This window comes from Barbus barbus, assembly GCF_936440315.1.
Source record: "Barbus barbus genome assembly, chromosome: 42".
Lineage (NCBI taxonomy): Eukaryota > Metazoa > Chordata > Actinopteri > Cypriniformes > Cyprinidae > Barbus > Barbus barbus.
Window position 1 is genome coordinate 26,358,670 of NC_136720.1, and position 23,359 is coordinate 26,382,028.

Here is a 23,359-nt window from a genome sequence, read left to right on the forward strand (position 1 = left end):
TAAAATGTTCTGTAAGGCATATTTGATGGAGAACAGTTGAAGTTTTGAAATATTTACACATTATAATGTGTCTATTACGCATATCTCAACATTTCTCAGGAAATAATGTATTTAACTACTTCCTAATATCATCGGTTAAGAATCTTTACAAACAGCCTAGTTACTGTGGCCATAACCATTCTGAAAGAACAATATAATAGTAGTTAATATTGCATTTTGCCATTTGCGAGGGTGGTTGGTCACTATAACTTAAGAAGAGGTGTCAGTGTGCATCTGCACCTTAAATATACAGTAGTCCAGCTAAGTCTCTGCACAGATTTCTCATTTCTGAGAAACACTATCTTAAATCAGAAAAGCCAGGGGACAAGGAGCATGGGAGCCCCTTTGAAACCAGGAGAAGTTTTGGCCGCCCGCTGCTTTAGAAATTGAGAGGAAAGGATTATGAGATTAGTACTAACAGGATGCAGTAAATTCTCATTATGCTATTTGGAGAGAAAAGGGCAGAAAATGTCAGACAGCTCTTGAGTAGTCAAGAGAGAATACCAAATATTTACACACACGCACACGCCAACACACACACAAACACTGTTGGACGGGCAAGCGTAGAATATGTCAGGCCATTCTGGAGGGGCTGAGGCGGGGGGGAACCGTCCTGCCATTTTGTTTTGAAAGCGTACGTGAAAGCTGCAGTGTTGGGACTTTGTTCTTCAAGTGCAAGAGAGAGAAACTCATCTGGATTTGACCTGGGGAAGAAGTTAAGTTTTAGTGCCCTTTAAAAATATGCATGCGTTTTTTCAAAATGGTTTATGGACATACAGTACTGTTGCTGCTCGTATTTATGGTATTGTTATTGTCTTTCAGTTATTTTTCATGTGATTTTTGTTAGGCGCTTACCTTTTAATTTTTTTGCATTTTAGAAATGGACTGCAGTAAATGAACTGCCTGCCCACTCCTTGAATTTTTCACTCTCCACAAAGACGTTTTAAAACAATTTACAGCCACAGAGAGTCGCAATAAGGAAGCTTGTAGCTGCAGCTGAGGATCTCTTTCACCGCACGGAGGATGGTATTGTCATTAAAACGGTACTTGAGCCTGAAACATCTCACAGGTGGATCTTCAAGGACTTTAAACTCTCTCTCTTAATTCTTTTGTCAGGCATCTCGTTGGGCCCACAGTAACACGGATCTCGGCGGCTTCATTAAGGCAAATCAGGCGGTTCTTGAAGCCACTGCAGCTGCATGCATTTTCCGTAAAATACGCCCTTGCGCATGCCCAGTGGGCTTCAGCATTTAGTGGCTTGATAGATATACCATAATCCTTGTAAAATGATATGAGATGGAAAGTTTTCCGAATTTTGCGCTCCAAACGAAATCAAGAAAATGTAAAAAAATAGCCGTTTCGTAAATCACCTCCTCCCTTGAAAAACGAATGTGATGGCTGACTCGCTGGAGAGAATTTACAGTCGGAAACATCAGGGAAACTAATATCTGGCTGTCAAACAGATTTAACATTCAAAAACAAAACATCAATTGTCCACTGAAAGTAGAGACGGCTTTCCTTCTGGATTCCCATGGACGTGGACTAACCGAACAGCCGCTGACCGCTGGACTGTGGACACGGTTGGCCTTTAGAGCTCTGAGGATTTCACCAGATCTTCAGTTGAAAATAAAAAGTGAGTGAAGTGACATACGGCCAAGTATGGTGACCCATACTCGGAATTTATGCTCTGCATTTAACCCATCCAACGTGCACACACACAGCAGTGAACACACACACACCGTGAACACACACCCGGAGCAGTGGGCAGCCATTTATGCTGCGGCGTCCGGGGAGCAGTTGGGGGTTCGGTGTCTTGCTCAAGGGCACCTCAGTCGTGGTATTGAGGGTGGAGAGAGCGCTGGACAATCACTCCCCCCACCTACAATCCCTGCCGGCCGGAGACTCGAACCCGCAACCTTTGGATTACGAGTCCGACTCTCTAACCATTAGGCCATGACTCCTACCTTCCGAATAAGGTACACTCTCAGAAAGAAATCTGTAAAAATTTTACCTTTGGGGGTCTAACAGCTTGACACTAAAAGCTTCATAATAGTACCATAAGAGTACATATTACCAGTGTTGGGATAATGCATTACAAGTAACGTGATTTACGTAATCAGATTACTTTTTTCCCAAGTAACTCATAAAGTAACGCATTTTAAATGTACAAAAAAAAATCTGTTAATTTTTCAAATAAGTAACGCAAATAAGTCCAGGTGTCAAAAAGTAATGCAAAAGTAACAAAATTAGTTACTTTGGTTTCATTTTATTTTGATGGTCCCTTTAACACATTCTGTTGACTATGAGTAACCTACATTTCTACTAACTCTCATTAGAGTGTTAGTAGTGTATTAGTAGACTGCTAGGGTTAGATTAAGTTGACATGTACTTGAAAAGTTACTTAGAGTCAGTAGAGTATCTGTTGGGGGACCATCACAATAAAGAGCTAGCAGATATGAAGCAGACAGTCTACTAATACTCTAATGAGAGTTAGTTGGCATGTAGTTGCAACATTACTTAGTATCAACAGAATGTTCAAAAGGGACCATCAAAATAAAGTGTTACCGTTACTTTTTTATGGAGTGACGCAATATTGCAATGCATTACTTAAAAGTAGAAATTATGGCCGGTTTCACAGACGGGGTTTAGTTTAAGCCAGGACTAGGCCTTAGCTAAATTAAGATATTTAAGCAGCTTTTATACAAATGCCTTATGAAAACGTTACAGGTCAAGATCAATGGCACTGACATATTTTAAGATAAGTCAGAGCAAGACATTTTTAGTGAAGACAGCTCAAACATGCATTTTAGTCTGGGACTAGCCTTATAAGCCTTGTCTGTGAAAGTAACTTTTCTCAACACTGTGTACATATTACTACTCTAAGGTACTGTTATGAATCCTTTAGTGGTAAAGAAGGTACAAAAGTGTCCCTTTGAGGCAGTGACAAGCTGTTGTACCCCTAAAGGTACAATTTTTGCACATTTTTCTTTCTGACAGTGTAGAGTTGGTCTACAGAAAGGCTCCCCAGTTTGTCTTAAAAGCAGTTTTACCATGTAAGGCATTTGCACAGTCTTTCATTTTTCAGGCTGAACACAAATAGCAGAGAGAAAAAACGCGGAAGCACATCACACAAACACCGATCAGCTACACAGCTTTCAGGAAACGGCAAGAAAGCAGATCTAAACGGCAGTCGTGGTAGCAAAGTTTTACAGTGACCACACAGACTGAAGCACACTGAATCAAATATATACAGACAGAGAGCCGTAGAGGGGGGCGTGCATATATTTCGCCCGCATTGCTGAATGGATTTATTTCCTTGGCCTGACTTCTATGATTCAGCAGACAGAAATGTGGCATTTCAACAGCTACACACATACACCTTTTCATATTAACCTGCTGGTAAAGACATTGCGCCGTTAGAAGTGCTCTTAATGATTTCTATGAACTGCTTCCAGAGGGTAAAATAATCATACCATCACATGTTCACATTAAAGTGCACTTAAAGAAGTAGAGCAAAACCAGATTTGAGAGGTCTATGATGGAGAGTTATTCTTTAGCATTACCATTTATCTCAAAGGCAATTGCTCGGCAGGACCAAGCAGACAAGTCTGAAATCTTTGCTCATGGATGCTCAGGTGTGAGAATTGTTGGGTAGAGATGAAAAAGACGACTTGACTCAACTCCTTCCTGTTTGTGTGTGGCAAAAGTCATCGTTTGAAGATGGTAATCGAATACCAGGCAGAATGTGTTCGTTTATGCCAGTCCAGTCAATCTCATCAGTCTTATTCCAGTGTAAAGAAGAATAAAGCCCTGCACTGTGGTGGTAACCGTTTCTTAACTGTTGGGGAAACGCTTCATCAATGCCGCAGCAATTAAAGTTCTTCCATATGGAAAGGCCGTTTAGCGAATTAAATAAGCTGAGTGAGTGAGTGCTTGAGTTCATCAAGGTTTATATGACCTCTTGGCTTATAAGCCGGAGAAGTTTTTCTGCAATGCGGCCAAAAAAAGCCAACGACAACCAGTCGGCTTTTGACTTGAATGACAACACGAACCCAAGCAAGAACAACACTCGCCAGGTCAGCGGCTAGGAAAATAACTGACTCCATGCAACCAATTTTTCAGCTCCTCAAGGGATGCTGGGATACAGGAGACGGCTCTGAAAGCCAGAGTCACAGCAGGAACCTGCGGCTCTCATTAGGAGACTTTCCCGGACTCTCAAATGCACGGCCGTGTCCATGTCTCCTCATCTTCTCACTCTCTCACTCGTTCAAGTTCCTCGTCCACTTGCTGACATTTATTACAGGTCTTTCTCACTGCACCAGTCAGCAAGGCATGTTGTTTAAGAATAATATTTCTTACATGTGTATGGGTTAGAGTAAATACTCTGCTTCAGCTAATAGCTTCTTTGCACTGCAAAAACTCCTAATTCAAATTACGGAATGCAATTGTGATCGGTCACAAGGAGCCGTAAATATGGGAGTGAAGTATGGGGGGTTTCGGCATCCAAAAAATGTGTTTATTTGGAGCAAATGTGCAAAAAAGGGCTGATAAAATTCAGTTTAAAAACTAGAACAATCGCTGTAAATAAGTTGACTTAACTTAAAAAAATTGAGGAAACCCATTGCCTTACAATTATTAAGTAAATAATAATTAAAAAAAATTAATTATTAAAATATTAAAAAAAAATATTTTTACTAAAACAGTACCAACTCCCTTCTAAACAAATGGGGCTATTTAAAATACATATCTTTCCCGCTCTTACAAATGGGAATGCACCATTTATTAATAAAATAAACTGTTTTCTTACAATATGATTAATGCTTGAGATTTAAAAACAAGAAATACAATAAAGATACTGGATAAAACAAAACCTGTTTGCACAAACATTTCCAAAAATAAGCTAAAATGGGCGCTTCCCCACAAATTTGTGTTTCTTAGTGCCATTCCCTCTCAGCTAAAACAGGAAACATAAACCAGCAAGCCCCACGTAAATATAATAAAATGAACAGAAACAGTAAGAACATAATAAAAACAGTGATGGAAGACAAATTAAAGGTCATTGATTTCAAGAATGTTTCAAAGCTGCACTTCGTAGTGGTCTTTTTCTCCCTCAGTCTCATAACTACACATAAAGTGGATATTTTTAGATTCAATACCAACAAATTTACTCATGTTGTTAGTGGTTTGTGCAGTTGGCTACTGGATTGCACCGGTCTGCCGCAAGTTTTCTCCTCACCACGGGCCAGCAGTGTCTAGGACAGAGGTATTTTGTGCTGTAACCACTGTGTTTGTAGTGTGTAAGGTCTGGTTGTTGTCTTTGCTCATCATACCTAACCCTAACTTTAACATTTTAGCGCATTAATATAGGTCAAGCACAGGCGAGAGTGCATGCATGTTGAATCAAGATCTGCGGTGGGATCTGTCTCCTGTCGTTTATCGATCTGCAGTGGTTTCTGCTGTGAGTATACGGTTACAACACCCTTAACTGCAGCCATTATGGGTCGAGGACTTGTTGAATAATGAATCATATTTTCCATGGTGGGGACCCGTCTGCTGTTCTGACCACAGGGATTGTGGATGAAGCTTCAGGTATCCAGCAGCACTGTTCTCATTAGGAGGGTGTTAATCTTTAACGGCGCTGTCTGTGAGGAGACAACCACCGGGGAGACGTCTGTCGGGCCCTTCAAAGCCACAGGCACCTAACAGGATTCCTCTGACTCTCTTTTATTGTGTGCTCGAGTAACCTTTCCTGAGGAGCTAAACTGTTTTCAATAAGACAAGGTAAAGTTTACAGCATCTATATGTGACACTGAGGCACTAGATTGAAACTCACTCAGAAACAACAAAAACATCCATGCAAACCCAAGCAGAAAATCACAGCGACATGTCCACAAACACACATAATGGACAAAATTCGAGTCAGATTAAAATAAACCACGGTTGCCTCCGAAGACTAAATACATCGTTTTTAATACAAGATATTAGAGTTTTTCTCGATTGCTAAATCACTATAACTAGGCTTTAGAACTAAAATTTCAAAACCATAACGCCATTTTTCAAAAAGCACACCCATTTTGCTGAACTATAAACACTATTCCCTGCTTTAACACATGAGTCAGATTTGGTGAACTGTTCCTGCAAAACTCTACACACAAATCCTACATTTCTCAGTCTTTACACCATGTGCTCATTTAGAAAACACTAACATTCAATATTGTTCACTCAAGTCTGAGCTCAATTAGCCCCTGATGTTGAAGAGGTTCTTTGGCCCGTCCCAGACCACAGACGGGATACTGGGGCAGAATAATTATTTTAGTTGTTTGCTGTATTGTACTGTACTCTACTCTACATTAAACTGAGGAATAAAACATTTGGGGAGCACCACAAGCAACACTTAATACCGGTTTTTATAGTATTGTTTTGAATTGATCTCATCAGTGTGTAAGACTGTTCTGTAGTGTGTGTGTTTTTGACTGTGTGTGTGTCATGTCTGAGAGCAAAGTCTGGTTTTTCAGCAAGATTGAGTTGTTTTGAGTGGAGAGCTTCATTTTGACCTGAATATAGGAAGTTTGGGGAATTGAGTTACAAGTTATGGATTCGTGTTTACGGCATAGTTTCAAGAAATGTGTTTAAGCAATCGAGGAAAAACGGCAATAATTAAGAAAAGAGTCAATTTCAACTGAATAATGACTGTTTAATCTTGTCTTTTTAAAGAGTCTTTACTGCAGAATTAAATGAATAGTGTTTGCAACATTGAATCACTGTTTTCTTGTTCATCAATATAAAGCTGCTTTATACAATACAACAATTATTTGTATTGTATAAAGCATTATAGACATAAAGGTGACGTGACTTGAATATCAGACGGTCGTACTCGACAACAGCGTCTTTCTTGAGAATTGTTTTCAAAGATATCTCCTTTGGTTCCAGAAAAAGCTATACAGGTTTGCAATGGCATTGATAGAATAGACTGTAGTGACAAAAATTATTGTATAAAGCAAGAAAATAAAAATATGAATTCTTCTCATGGGAAATAATGGAACTTTAGTCCAATGAAACTTTGGAAAACTGTGACCCTGGACCACAAAACCAGTCATAAGGGTCAATTTTTTCGAAACTGAGATTTATGCATCATCTGAAATCTGAATAAATAATATTTCCATTGATGTATGGTTTGTTATGATAGGACAATATTTGTCTGAGATACAACTATTTGAAAATCTGGAATCTGAGGGAGCAAAAAAATCTAAATATTGAGAAAATCTCCTTTAAAGTTGTTCAAATGAAGTTCTTAGCAATGCATATTACTAATCAAAAATGAAGTTTTGATATATTTACAGTAGGAAATTTACTAAATATCTTTATGGAACATGATCTTTACTTAATATCCTAATGATTTTTGGCATAAAAGAAAAATCAATAATTTTGACCCATATTGTTGCTATTGTTACAAATATACCCCAGCGACTTCAGACTCCAGGGTCACATTTCATGACCCCTTTAATATAAGGAAATTTGAAAGCTTTTGTTAATGGAGCCAACATGTGCAATCTGACTCCATTACTCCATTATAAACCTTGGTTGTTATAGTCCTAATGGGATCATTTACTAATATGTTAACAGTAAGTTGGATATAATAGTGGATGAAGAAAAATGCACTTTAATTTCAGAATTGATTTTTTTTTTTAAAGCTTCAAAGTAAAACATTATTGTAGTATGTATTATAATAAAACTCTATTGCAGTCTTTCTACTTCAAAATGTAATGTCACTTGCCATTTTTTTTTTGGTGGTGGTGGTGGTGGTGGTGGGGGGGGGGGGGGGGTATTTACTAGCAATTTCTAAGTGAAAATTGCTTCAATATAAATCCTACACCAAATTTTATTCCGTCTAGGTTTGCTTTGGATAATAGCCCCAATGTAGTAAATTTAACAGAGATCCATATTCGTCAGAAGTGTGAAAAACTGACAACTATGTGCATAAATGTTGTCTTTACTTTCCCTGCCGCAAACACAGTTATTACTGAATAAAAACATCTTTCACGTTTACCACTGTATATACAACATCAATATAAGGTCGAACCCTAACAAGCTACATTAACAAATACAAAGAGGGCTATTAATCGCCCACGGCTCTGCTCTCGGGAGCTCTGTGGGACACAGACACCGCCCCTGGTTAACCAAACTTTCCAGCGGCCACACTGACTAAACCACAGGCCTAGAGGACTGTAGTGAACCCATGATGCTGTGCGTAAAACTGTCACACTGACTTTAACTCTCCTACAAGACTCTCCTTCGTCCCCAGGGCCAATGGAGACTACAGCTGTGTGAAGTCTCTGTTGAATTTAGTTTGATCAAATAAAGCTGTTAAACACCCTGTTGATCTGATATCTTAGAAGTGTTTGGGCTACTTTAAATTGTAAGTAGCAAAAAAACAACATTGGACCCTACTGATGTTCATTGTATATATATATATATATATATATATAAAAGATTAAGATTTTATTCAAAATATCTTCTTTTGTCTGGAGAAAAATAAAGCAAAAGTAAAGAACAGAATTTTGGTTAAACAATTATTATTATTATTATTATTTTTTTGTAATGTTGGAGTAGAATAAGAAAATCTGGACATAATTCAGAATATTTTATTTTTTTTTAAACTAATGCATCTGAGGTTCCACACATAAAAAAAATTATAATTTCAAATAATATATTTAAAAGTGAAAATATACAAAAATGGCCAAAAAAGATTGCTAAAATATATTTTAAAATATATTTACATTAATGTATTTTCTACTAATATATTTTTGGCCATTTAAAAAATATATATTTTCAAAATATATATACACTGAAAAAAATGCTTTTCTTACTTAGATTTTTTGTCTTATTTCCAGAAAAATGTCAAAATTAAGTGTTTTTTTTTAAATAATCTTGTTTTCTGTTTGAAATAAGATTATTTTGCTTGTTCTAAGCAAAATCTCACTTAATTTTGACTTGTTTTTTCTGAAAACTTATACAAATAATTTTTACTCATCTAGAAAATCCTTCCTGATTTAAGAATTTGTCTGAAAACAAGACAAAAAATCTAAGTAAGGAAAGCATTTTTTGCAGTGCATATATTTTAAAAGCATTTAAATATGTATTTCGCCCTCCATATATTTTCAGTCCAAGAAAATATATAAAGAAAATGTACAAAAAAGTTAAACATTAATGAATCATTGTAATATATTATATAATTAATTATAATTGTTATATATATATATATATATATATATATATATATATATATATATATATATATATGTATATTATTGTTATATATAATATAATACATAATATAATATAATATAATATTAATCTAGTTTTTATCTAGTGGCTATCCCATCCACATGTGCATTTAGGGTCAATGTAGGTTATTGTAAGATTGGAAATATGTTTAAAATATATATTTTGGTATATGAAGGTTGAAAGTAAAAATATTTCCACTTCCAAATTTTCATTTATTTTAACTTAATTGTTTGCTACATACATTTTAAATATATTTTGGCAGTACAAATGTTTGTTTTTTTAATTAATTATAATTTTTTTTATTATTATAATTTTTTTTTTGCCATATGGGCATGAAGAACCTTTAACATCCATGGAACCTTTAGATTGCACAGAAGGCTCTGTATAGAGGAAATAAAGAAACATGCTTCTTTTAAAAAATAGCGTGAAGTGTTGCTGCAATTCTTGCTCTTCACATTTGTTTGCAGCCTCTCTCTCTCTCTCTCTCTCTCTCCCTCTCTCTCTCTCCCTCTCTCTCTCCCTCTCTCTCTCTCTCTCTCTCTCTCTCTCTCTCTCTCTCTCTCTCTCTCTCCCTCTCTCTCTCTCTCTCTCTCTCTCTCTCCTCTGGAGTGATTTCACTGCTCTGGCTCTGTTTCCTCTCTCTTCATAAGGGCCCACACAGTCACAGCGAATGACACTTTTACACTCTCATTGGCCAAAAAGAACAAGACACAGTACTACACTAAGCTTTCCTTATTGGGGGAGGTGGCGGCGTGCAAAAAAGAGACGAGCGTAGACTTTTTTAATTGAAAAGTGCATGCATTTTTCTAAGATGGACAAGCGTTTTGAGGACTTTGCAGACTTTTATTTGACATGTCACGTCATGCAGTTTGATGCCAAGTCCCTCTGTTTGAACTCGCTGCCATTTCCACACTGTGCTTATTCATTTGTGAAATAATTGCTACGACCATCAAGGGTTTTCTTTGGCCCACCTGGAAATATGTTGTTTTTTCACCTGATCTTGGTTCTAATTAACAAGCCTTTGCAAGCTTTTTTTTTTTTTTACACAACATACTTATTTTAGTAGAGTTCTGTCGTAATGGCTCCGTGTGAGGTTTGGTGATGTGTTCTGTGTATGTGTATCACAGAACGCTCCGGTTCACCCCTAAAATAAAGATGAATATGTTATCCGTGATTTCTATTTTTGGCATTGAAAAAATAAGTACACAAAAGGCTATTTACAGTACACACAGTATTTGGTTTAAGTTTGTTTAGACTCTGTGTGCTTCCAGCCAAAGTTCAGAGTACACTAATGCATGACTGCAGCAGACAGATGCATGTGTTCAGCTCACCGGCTCTGTTTATTTACCCCGCAGCTGTTTTAAATGGACAGTATTCAGCACAGAGGGGCTGCAGAAAGGTGAATCTCACCTGAATCAAAACATGAAGAATGTGCAGGTCATACTTTACCCCAAAGTGAAAAGAAAAAAAGAAAAAATAATAATGCATTTTAATAATAAATTCATAACATCTGCATAAAGAGAATGAAGCCTTTTTAGGAGCATTGTTGGCATAGATGTGTCTAGACATATATAAATATATATACAGTATATGCGATTAATCGTTTGACAGCACTAATATACTGTTTATGTGTGTTTTATTTAAAATTTTTATACATTTTTATTCTTTACTGTAATGCAGTATTACAGTTATGATACACACACACACACACACACACACACACAATTAATTGTTAAAATCAGTAAAATACATTACCATACATACCTTGTACAAATAATTTAGTTTGGCTCACATTACAGTAATTTTTCACATTGCAGAGATGAGAATCTCGAGGGAAACTGGGCCTAATTGTCATCAGTATATTGCAATTCAAACAAATCTTAATGGTGCTTAAAAAGGCTCCACTGGTACAATATAACGTCTAGTCTTTTCTTTTGGATTTCAATGTAAGTTGTAATCTGAACATGTTCTTGGCAGGTTTGATGAGATTCATCCATGACCTCTGACCCGAGCTGGGCTGTGAGAGCTGGCGTGAGCGGCAGGATTCGAGAAGAGATGCCATAAAGCATACAAAGCATAAAGCAATAGAGTAGACACTGCAGATAGATTATCCCTTACACGCTCGACCCATGATTCCCATAAACCTGAGCCCAGTGACTGCAGACGGCCGTCTCAGAGCTGGAGGAATGGGTTAGGATTGCCAGTAGACTTGAATGTAAAAACGACCCAACTGGAGGTCATATAATGTGAGCTTTGTCCATTAAACCCTGGCCTCATAAATACTTCCATGTCCACACGTTGTGAAAAACACTCAATGGAGTCTAGACAAAAGGCAATCAGTGCAGTCGGAGCCGCTGAGCTGCCCTGATCCGCGCTAATGGAATCTCCATAGAGAACATAACTACAGCGCTGCCACCCTTCATAGAGAACAGCTGCGCCCTGCACACTTAACCACGTCTGTGCCATGCGCTTATGATCCGTCTGATGGAAATTAAAAACACAATACCTTCATTTGTCTCTCTGACACAGCAAAGAGAAAAAAGGACATTTCAATAAATCTGAATGATTCACACACCCTCACATTGTTTCAAACCGGTATGGCTTAAAGGGACAGTACACCCAAAAATGAACATTCTGTCATCATTTACTCACCTTCATGTAGTTCCAAACCTGTATGAATGTGTTTGTTCTGCTGAACACACAGGAAGATATTCTGAAGAATGAGGGAAACAGAGCAGTTCTGGGGCACCATTGACTTCCATAGTATTTTTTTTCCTACTATAGAAGTCAATGGTGCCCCAAAACAGCCCGGTTACAAACTTTCTTCAAAATATCTTCCTTTGTGTTCAGCAGAACAAACACAATCATGCAGGTTTGGAACTACTTGAGTAAATGATGACAGAATTTTCATTTTTGGGTGAACTATGCCTTTAAGGCCCATTCACAACTTTATGATAATTCATAAAGATATTTTTAAAAATCATTCTAAATTTGAAAATTCACACCACATCTGTAACGTTAATGGCACAGAGGAACGATATCATTGGGTTCACTTTCAGAGCGATTACTGACTTGACTTTAAAGAGCTTGTGCATTTAAAGTAACAGATGGCGAAACAGATTGCTTCTAATAAACAGAAGGTTATTGTGCACTGATGCCACAATGAGAACGGGCCTTTACTCGAATTTTTGGAATATTGTACAAAATATTTAGCAGAATATTTACGCATCTCATTTTCATACATGACAATCACCCCAATCCACCCTGGCTTTCAAATAGCATTTTTCAATGCATATATTAAGACTTGATTCATATATTTATAAATGCAAATAGTATTATTTAGTATTTTGTCTTGTTTTCAATACAAATATCTAAACATTCTTAATTCAAGATACAAGCAAAATGGCATAAGATATTAAGTCTTATTTATGCATAGAACAAGAACTAATATCTGCCAGTGGGGTCAGAAAAATAAAGTTGGTTCAAAGAGAAAGCAGGATTATTTTTCTAACCCCACTGGCAGATATTAGTTCTTGTTTTAAGCATAAACTCATTTAATTTTGATCGATTATTTCAGAAAACAAGACTTAATGTCTGTCTTAAGTCATTTTGCTTTTCAAGTAAATAAATGTATTTTGATTTAAGAATGTTTTGATATTTGTCCTGGAAAAATCATGAGTAAGAAAATAACTTTTGGCAGTGTGTAAATAAACAAGACATGTCAAGATTGAATATACACACATTAGATCTGACAGCTTTGGTAAGATAAACGCTTCAAAACAACTCCAATTTCAGTCTGTTCTTTACACAAAACTATCTCAGAAATCATTTAGATGACTTTTATGTGCTTAGCAATCTCACACGTCTCCTTTATAGTTCTCAATTTTTGCAAAGACACCTATTTCAGTATTTCTCATCAGATTTTCAACTGACCCGATTGTTTGTATTTATTTCGTCCAAGGAATTTTAGGAGACACATCTGAGACAAACTTGATATTTGACACCATGAAAGAGCAACGCTAAGCCATAAAATACACAACTGGCCACAGTAAAGGTAAGTGTGTGCATGACGTAATGGGAAAGTTTCCAGCATGTGTGTGTGTGTGTGTGCTCGTGCTCAGGTGTGTATTCTGATGTCAGAGCAGGTGTGGCATGTGCTGAGATACGTCTCATTTCCACCACATTCATCAGTCATGCACATTCACAGAGAGAGTAAGACGCCACAGAGGCTCTTTCAGTGGCAGTGTGATGCAGTTAGGTAAACACGGTGAAGAGTGTAAACATCTTTCAGCTGTAATTGCTGGTCTACCACTCAGACCTCACACAAGCACACACATACAAACACGGGCACAAACGCTCTGTGTGTGGTTTGCATCTTGTACACAGTCTAATCCATTAACAGATACACACACACACCTGCTGCCAGGTGCTGAGTGGGCAATCTGTACCTGTGTGTGTGTGTGTGTGTGTGTGTGTGTGTGTGTCTGTGTGTGTGTGTGTGTGTGTGTGTCTGTGTGTGTGTGTGTGTGTGTGTGTGTGTGTGTGTGTGTGTGTGTCTGTGTGTGTGGTCAGAATCTGAACAGGTTGTGATTAATCTGTTAGTGCTGATGAGTACAGGGTCAAAATAAGACTGAATTCCTTCAGTGTGAAAACCCACCAAACTCGTGCGTTTCCCAAAATAGTCAGCCAACTATGGTCACAAGTTTCTTCATTACCAGTAATGCATTACAAGTAACGTGAGTTATGTGCTGTAATCAGATTATTATTATTTTTCCCAAGTCACTAGCACACTTTAAAAAATCCAACTTTCGGAAAGTTCTACTAACCAATGTAAAGAAGTAGCCTGAATAAAGAATTACATTTTTTTTTTATACTTTATTATGTCTTTCAATTCAAAAACACATTTAATACAATTATTCAAGTGAATTTTTCCTTTGAAAACATAATATTTTTTACCAATAATTATTACTCATTTTTCCTTCTACTTTCTGTTCCGTTAACTCTTTTTTTTTTTTAATCCTTTTGTGGTAATACCCACCACCAATACATTAATAAAAATACAAATAAATAAATAATAACAATAATAGTTACATACATAAACACTTTTACATAGGGACAAAAAAAGAAGATTTTTTAGTAGAAGTCAGTTTAATTTTTGTGTGAACTGAACAAAAATACTCGAAACATGCCTTACTTAGATACTCAAGTATTTGTTCACAACATATCCAAATGTTCTCCCAACTTTTCAAATTGAGTCATCTGAGCAAATAGTTTTACATTGAACAATATTGTACAAGTTCCCAGCATGCATTGCAGCTTGAAAACATTTAATGTTAATTAATATTAAAATATTATCATTGTTTTGAATTTTACCGGCTTAATTTATGCTGCTGCTGCTGTTGTCGCTGTCAGCTAGCTGCCATGTGGATCAGAATTAATATTTTTACTGATTTAATATTTGTTGATCCTCACCATGGTTGAGAATCGTGTGCTGAGGGACTGTATGTGCATCTCATTGCAATTTGATTAATACATTTGCCTATTAGCGGAAATGTTTGCCTTGAGCTTTAAGAGGCAAATTCTGTCCATATTATGTAGAAAGCTTTGAAAAGAAAGAGGTTTGTTAATAAAGACTAGTATTGCTAAATGCAAAAAACTCTTATTGCGGTGGATCAGAGGTAAATAACGATATAAATACTGTTCAGTTTCTTGCACAGACCGATTGTTTCGTGTCTTTAGACCTCAATGTATCGTCACGAGCCGCAGGGTTTAATTTGGTTTTGTCTGTGTATGTTTTTTTTCTCTCAAAGCCGTGAGTCCCATTGACTGCCATTATATGACTGACAGACTGCAACGGCTTGAGTTAAAAATCTTTGTTTGTGTTCAACTGAAGAAACAACGTCACCTACATCTTAGATGCCCTGCGGGTAAGCAGATAAACATCAAATGTTCATTTTTGGGTGAACTATCCCTTTAAAACCATTTTTAGCTGGTGAAAATACTAGTGTTTTAATCATTTTGGCCAGCACTGTATCTCACATTTCTGAGAAAAGAAGTCAAAATTGTGGGGAAAAATCAGAATTGCAAGTTTATATCTCCTAATTTTGAGTTTCTAACTTGCAATTGTGAGTTTATATCTCACAAGTCTGAGAATAAAAGTCAGAATTGTGAGATGTAAGCTCGCAATTGTGGAAAAAAAAATGAATTGTGAGATAAAAAGTCGCAATTACCTTTTTAAATTTTTTATTCAGTGGCGGAAACGGGTTTCCATGTGTTCTAGATTGAAACAGCTGTGGCGGTTTTACTGGACAGTGAAAAGTCTGCAGCAGATTGAGCTTGGTTGTAGCGCATGATGGAGGGGAAATACTTTAACTGTATCCAATCAAACACTCTGGCCAATCCAATTATGTAGTTACGGAGGCAGCTCAGGTGCGGCTCTCGGCCCTGGTCTAAGCCGGAGAAAATAAACCAGCTCCGGCTTTGTGGTTTCCATGTGCGCACGAGGAAGAGGAGCCCCACGCTTTTGCTCCAAGCAGAAAAATGGTTGAGAAGATCACAAGAAAACCCTCTGTCAATAAACAGCAGAGACCAGGCCACAGAAACAACCGGCGATGAACGGATACGTCCACCAAAGCCGTGGTCCTTGGCTGCCGCCGCCTCAGTCTCACCTGGACCTTTTTGAAGCTTTTAGAAAAGCGGCCCGCATATATGCTATATGAAATAAAGCCACGTGCTCAGAGAGTTCTTCAAGGTTGTCCACGTCTAGTTCAGTAGATCTGCGTCAGAAATGGGTTTATGCCCGGGATCAGATCTGGGCGATTTTCCAGAAACAAATGAAGACCTTGGCTAAAAGATTGAGTTGCTGCTTACAAAGCCTTTCTAGTTATCACAAAATTATGTCCAGTCCTGCTGCGAAAACAGCCAGACCTTGTCCAGATTGTCAACTCATCTCACTGAAAGAGTTTTGAAAGCCACAATTATTACCAGCAGGTTGTTTTTCTTCTTGCCTATTGTGAAATCAAAATTTACCATTATTTACCTTATTAATAATTAATCATCTTTATTAATCTTTCACCAAAATGTACTGACCTCAGAAAGGACTTTCAATGTCGCATGTAATGCAAGCTTTCAAAGCTCTTTGCAAGAATTGCAAAAACCAATACAAAATATTAGCATTAGGATATAGTAGATGCTCTCGAGGGTGAACTTGATCTTAAAAATGAGAGCGCTGTAGACATTAACATGGAACATTTTAGTAAATTATATTAGGCTAATGATGCATGTAATGCAACCTTTCGAAACTTTTTGCACAATCGTAAAACGCAATAGATATGCAAATGAAAAACAAACCGAAACATGGGAAACCTGAGGGTGAATTTGACTCTAAAAAACTGGTTGCAAGATTTTAACCTTTGTGCTGGACTGAAAATCCTTTATTTTATTCCTGGCCAAAAATGACCAGCCCTAAAAATTGCTTGTAAATCTCTCAATATGCGATATTATCACCAAATCTGGCAAATTAAATCCAAATCTTGGATTTAGTCTTTTGATAAACTTGTTTTATTTTAATTGGCATAGATTTGAATTCTTTTTTAAATTGATTGATCTTAGCCCTCATTGATCTGAGACCTTAGTTTTTGCATTATTTGTGGATAATTTTGGCAATAATTGTGCAATAAAAAAAATGAGTTTCTCAATAAGTTCCAAAAAGAAACACAAAACCTGTGCTAACTGAAAGACAACGAGGTGACAAAAAGACAGAATCCAAGATTTGGTGATAATATAGCATAAAAAGAAATTTGGAAACAATTTTTGGTAGTCTGATCATTTTTTATCAGAAACGCCACAAGTGTTACGGGGGGGGGGGGGGGGGTGTAACACTTTATTTTGATTCTCCACTTTAGACATTCAACTAACAGTAAGTAACTTTGCAACTACATGTCAACTAGCAGTCATTAGAGTATTAGTAGATTCTCTGCTTAATGTCTTCTATCAATATCGATTGCTCCTGTCTGCCGTTCTGCTGAGAGGTTTGCAATTGTAGCTCCGTGTAGCTTCGCTTTCTGCTGAATTTTACTACCACTCTCTGTTGTTTAAAGTGATAAAATATAACTTAATTCCCTCCGCATTTCTGATATTATCTATCAAACTAATCTGACTAATTTGATCGTTCACTTCTGATCTAAAACCGCGAGTGCAAAGCGTGTGCCATGCGTTAGCATTCGTTAGCCGTTCATTCGCGTTTCTATTCGCGCCTATTATTGTTTTCTTTTTCTCGCTCCTTTTCATCTCTCTCTTGCTCTGTTTGAACTCACGAGTTCATCAAACAACAGTGGTAAGTAAATCATTCCTCTATCATGGTGAGTAATGGCTTCTCCTTCTCTTGTTATTTGCACTTCAAGTCACGTATAGTTTATCTCTCTCTGTCGGCGATGAGGGATTCACATGTGATAAATGCAGGGATATAGTTAGGCTGACAGAGAAGATTTTAGAACTAGAGACACGCATCCAAACTTTAACTGAGGATAGTAAGAATGTGAGGGCTGTAGATACTGCTTTGGATGCGACTAGCTCAGGGAGTCATGTACATTGTTCGGTTCCGGTAGAAGCAGGGCAACTGGGTGACTGTGAGGCGGCCTAGTCGCGGGTCAAAACACCGCTCTTCCGTTCCGATCAGAACATCAAACAGGTTCTCCCCACTCAGTGACACACCCACTGAGAAACCTGATGAAAGTGCTCTAGTTATTGGTGATTCTATTGTACGGAACGTGAAAATAGAGACACCAGCCACCATAGTCCATTGTTTACCGGGAGCCAGAGCGCCTGACATCTTGGCAAATTTAAAAGTGCTGGCTAATGCTAAACGTAAATTCAGTAAGATTGTTATTCATGTCGGTGCTAATGATGTTCGATTTCACCAGTCGGAGATCAATAAAAATTATGTTAAAGAGGTGTGTGAACTTGCAAGTATGATGTCAGACATTGTAATATGTTCTGGTCCACTCCCTGCTTACCGGGGTGATGAGATTCATAACAGACTGTCGTCACTCAATGGCTGGATGTCTAAATGGTGCCCGCAGAATAACATAGGTTTTATAGACATTTGGACAAGTTTTTGGGGCAGACCTGACCTGTTGAAAAGAGATGGTGTTCATCCCTCTTGGGGTGGTGGCGCTCTTCTCTCTAGAAATATGGCACATAGTCTTAGAGTTTGTACTTGACTAACTGGGGTCCAGGTCAGGAAGCAGACAGACTGGCTAAACCGACCGTCTGCTAGCCGCCTCACGTCACAGAAGTCAGTTAATTCTCAGCACATAGAGACTCCTTCACCCAGATATCACACTATAGAGACTGTGTCTGTTCCCCGAACTAGAAAATACAGAAAACATCAAAACCAAATTAAGAGTAACAATCTAATTGATGTTCAACAAATAATAAATGTTTACAATACAGAGAAACAAAACTTGGCTTACTGAATATCAGGTCCCTTTCTACAAAAGCACTTTTTGTAAATGATTTGATCAAAGATCATAACCTAGATTTGCTCTGTTTGACAGAAACATGGCTAAAACCAGATGAATACATTACTTTAAATGAGTCCACCCCCCAAGATTACTGCTATAAAAATGAGCCACGTCCGAAAGGTAAAGGGGGAGGTGTTGCTACAATTTATTCTCAGTACTGGCTACTGTATACAGGCCACCAGGGCACCACACAGACTTTATTAAAGAATTTGCTGATTTTCTATCTGAGTTAGTACTGGCTGCAGATAAAGTCTTAATTGTTGGCGATTTTAATATCCATGTCGATAATGAAAAAGATGCATTAGGATCAGCATTCATAGACATTCTGGACACTATTGGGGTTAGACGACAGGTTTCAGGACCTACTCATTGTTGAAATCATACTCTAGATTTAATACTGTCACATGGAATTGATGTTAATGGTGTTGAAATTCTGCAGCAAAGCGATGATATCTCAGATCATTATTTAGTCTTGTGTAAACTCCATATAGCTAAAGCTGTAAATTCTACTCCTTGTTACAAGTATGGTAGAACCATCACCTCTACCACAAAAGAGTGCTTTGTAAGTAATCTTCCTGATTTATCTCAATTCCTCAGCATATCCAACAGCACAGAAAAACTTGATGATGTAACAGAAACTATGGACTCTCTCTTTTCTAGCACTTTAGATACAGTTGCTCCTTTACGCTTAAGGAAGATCAAAGAAAACAGTCCGACTCCGTGGTATAATGAGCACACTCGCACCCTAAAGAGAGCAGCCTGGAAAATAGAGCGCAGATGGAGGAAAACAAAACTAGAGGTGTTTAGTATAGCCTGGCGGGAAAATACCCTATCCTACAGAAAAGCATTAACAACTGCTAAATCTGATTACTTTTCGTCTCTTCTAGAACAAAACAAACATAACCCCTGGTATTTATTCAATACAGTCACTAAATTAACAAAAAATAAAGCATCAACAGGTGTCAACACCAAATTGAGAAACTAACGGAATGCATAGTCGATATAAAAAACTGGATGACGAGTAACTTCTTGCTGCTAAATTCTGAAAAAACAGGTGTTAATTATCAGACCTAAAACCCCACATGTAATTACCTAGAACACTATCTAACACTTGACGGCTGCTCTGTCAATTCTTCGTCATCAGTTAGGAACCTAGGTGTGCTGTTTGATAGCAATCTTTCATTTGAAAGCCATGTTTCTAGCATCTGTAAAACTGTTTTCCATCTCAAAAACATATCTAAATTGCGACCTATGCTCTCAACTTCAAATGCAGAAATACTAATTCATGCGTTTATGACCTCAAGGTTATTTGCTATTGTAATTGGACTATTGTAATGCTTTACTGGGTGGTTGTTCTGCACGCTTGATCAATAAACTACAGCTGGTCCAAAATGCTACAGCTTTTACTAGAACCAGGAAGTATGACCATATTAGCCCGGTTCTGTCAACACTGCATTGGCTCCCCATCAAACATTGTATAGATTTTAAAATCCTGTTAATTACTTATAAAGCCCTGAATGGCTTAGCTCCTCAGTACTTGCTCCTCAGAATCCTTTCCAGAATGACCAGAACACAACATGAGGGTTAACCTGGCAAATTTCAGTAAAATTTCTCAATCAAACACATTTCATTTATACATTTATTGTTCTCAAAGTCATACAAAAGACACTTCAGACAGTCTCGAGAGCTTGAGAACGTCAGAAGTTTGAATCATTGCAATGCAATGCTCCTGATATCTGCTTTAATCACAGAACAATCCCTACATTCTATGTAGAGCCGTGACTCCTTTATTTAGGAAATGTAGGTTACTCTAAAGCACAAACAGATTGAGCTCGCTGGCAGGCGGCTCTGGGTAAACAGCTCTGTCTGGCCTGGGTGAGACTGAGCAGTGTTGCCCTCACTCAGCACTCGTTTAGCTAATTAAAACAGTGCCGGTTTACCAGCGGGACAAACAGTATCAGCCTGTACTGCGCAGGAAAGACTTCACACGGTGCTTGAGAACATTAGCAGATTTCTAGAGAACATCACAGGTTGGATGTGGAGTGTGTGCTGAAGTGTGTATGATATGTCAGCAATATCAAGATTATGTGGTTTGCAACACAATGGTGCTTGGTTCATTGTAAGTGGACAAGGTAACTAGGTGCATCCCTATTTGTGTACTTTTACACTATTCTGTGCCATTTTGTAGACTCATATCATGTTTAAAAACAAAATGACCATATAAAATGCATGCACTTGATGGTGGAGTACATAGTGCACAGTATAAATGCACTGTCTAGTGCATCATTTAGGACACAACTTGTTGTTGGTTATAGCTGAAATAGGCCTAAACATTCTTAAATCAAGATGCATTCATTTGAGAGGCAAAATGACTTAAGATATTGTTTTCTGAAAAATGTACCAAAAAATTAAATGAGTTGGAACAAGAAAAAACATCTGCCAATGCGAGATTAAAATATAATCTTGTTGTATCTTTGCGTTTATATTTCTGACTGCACTACCAGATATTTTCCTTGTTTTAAACTTAAACTCACTTAAATTTGATGCATTTTTCAGTCATTTTGGTTCTCCAATAAATGCATTTTGAGTAAAGCATGTTTGTACGGGAAAACAAGACAAAAATATTGAGTGAAAAATTATTATTATTATTATTTATTTTAGTGCTGTCAAACAATTAATCGTGATTAATCGCATCCAAAATAGTTGTTTGTTTACACAATATATATGTGTGTACTGTGTATGTTTATTATGCATATATAAATACACACACATGCATGTATATATTTAAGAAAAATATGTTACATTTATATATTAAATATAATATATAAATTATATGAATATAAATATATAGATGTAAATAAAATATATGCTGTATGTGTGTATATTTATATATTCTTAATAAATATACACAATAGTATGTATACAAAAACTTTTATTTTGGATGAGACTGATCGCGATTAATTGTTTGACAGCACTAATTTATTTATTTTTCATTATTGTTATTAGATATCCAGGTGCATTTAAAGTATATAGGGTACATCAGAAGTATGTAGGTGTCTTTAGGAGTGTGTAGGGCACAATAAAAGTATACACTGTAGGGTGAAATGGATAATGTGTAGAATTCATCTGGAAATGTATAGGGTTTGGTAAGGTTGGTCATTGTGATGCTTTTCAGTTCTTGTATCCCAGTCTGTTTGTGTGAATTGTTTTCTAGAACTTGAAGAGAAAGTCTCACAGGGATAGTCTTTCAGTTTGAGCACGGCTGAACCCGGCAGCAGGAAAACCTGAGGTGAAAGGTTGTGAAGGTGTGTAATCGCTCTTCTCTCGCCGAGGGAAAAGTGTTGTGTCCTTTCCCTGTTATCTGTCACTGGCAAAGATTCGTTCATTTCCTCTCAAAGTCTCCGTTTACACACCAGCAGGAACAAATAAATCTTTCAGAGCAAAAGCACATTTTAAAATACTAACATTTATTTCTAAAAGTTATAATTTATCCTCAAAAATACGCAGCTGGTCCAAAAACATCAGAGAAATCAAATTATTTCGGTGCTCCAAAAGTAATGTTCTCTGTCCAATGTAGATTCGCTCTGCCAGGCGTAAAAAAAAAAAGCTGATTACAAGAAAGCCTGGAATGAGAGCTTTTCTGCTTTAGTTGCCAATAGCATTTCCTCAGTTAATGAATCTGTATGCACATCCAATGTGGGGACAAAGTACATGTTTATTTATTATGTTTGCATGGCGAAATATATCTAGTCTCAAAACTGAAAATGATTTGTTTTAGTAAATGTCCCTTTGCTGCTGTGCTATTAAGAGCAAGCTCTGGGGCATTTTATCTAAAACAATTACACAATGTAATGCTCTTTATGAATGCTGGGAAGTGCTTGGCCTGACTCTGCTGATGATTGTCAGCACATCATCATCCCGGGGTTGATTTTGGACGCCGCTCACAAAGAACAGCCTTCTATCGCAGTTTGCGGCATTTTCACTGATTTACGTGGATATCTGGAGTGGAGCGAAACCAAAACAATGGTTGATGCTTCAATAATGTTGACTCAGAAAGTAACCCAAGCATGAGATAAATATACCAGCTGGATGAGTTCATTATGGTTAATTTCTGTGTAGAGAAACGTGAAATTTACCAGGTGAGAGAAAAGCAGCATCATTGTCTCAGAGAGAGAAACTGAATTATAGGATAAAGACAATGTCTGAGAACTGCACGCAGAGCAATCAGACGACTTTCGCCGGTTTACAATAGATGGCTGTGGGAAAACAGTCATTTTCAGGCAAAGACGTGGGAACGAAACGCAGTCCTGGCACGCTGGCAGAATCCGAGGCAACATCGTTCAGAAGCCCGAAGTGATGAAAGCTGGAAACGACAGTGGTTTGGACGCTTGTTTGGGTTTATTTGAATAAGATAAAGCCCTTTTAACTGTAGACAGATTGTCTGCTGTGAATATCACTCCATGACCTTTAGGTGTTTTTCATATTAGTCATTAAATCTTGGCTTCTAACCT

General features: G+C 37.3%; 1 protein-coding gene across 3 annotated transcripts in view; it reads left to right on the forward strand.

Annotated features, from left to right (window-relative positions):
- The first annotated feature begins 671 nt into the window (after positions 1–671).
- LOC306861357 (uncharacterized protein) overlaps positions 672–23,359 on the forward strand; it is a 36,908-nt gene continuing 14,220 nt past the window's right edge. The window contains exons 1-8 of one of the 3 annotated variants that reach the window (XM_079403576.1): positions 672–754; positions 918–1,065; positions 1,156–1,672; positions 5,220–5,302; positions 5,394–5,497; positions 5,608–5,820; positions 13,286–13,378; positions 15,135–15,251. In XM_079403576.1, the coding sequence (XP_079259702.1) occupies positions 15,161–15,251 (91 nt within the window). In that variant the 5' untranslated portion in view covers positions 672–754; positions 918–1,065; positions 1,156–1,672; ... (3 more) ...; positions 13,286–13,378; positions 15,135–15,160. Of the gene's footprint in view, positions 755–917; positions 1,673–5,219; positions 5,303–5,393; positions 5,498–5,607; positions 5,821–13,285; positions 13,379–15,134; positions 15,252–23,359 lie in introns of all 3 variants that reach the window. The other 2 variants (XM_079403575.1, XM_079403577.1) reach the window with 2 other exon arrangements.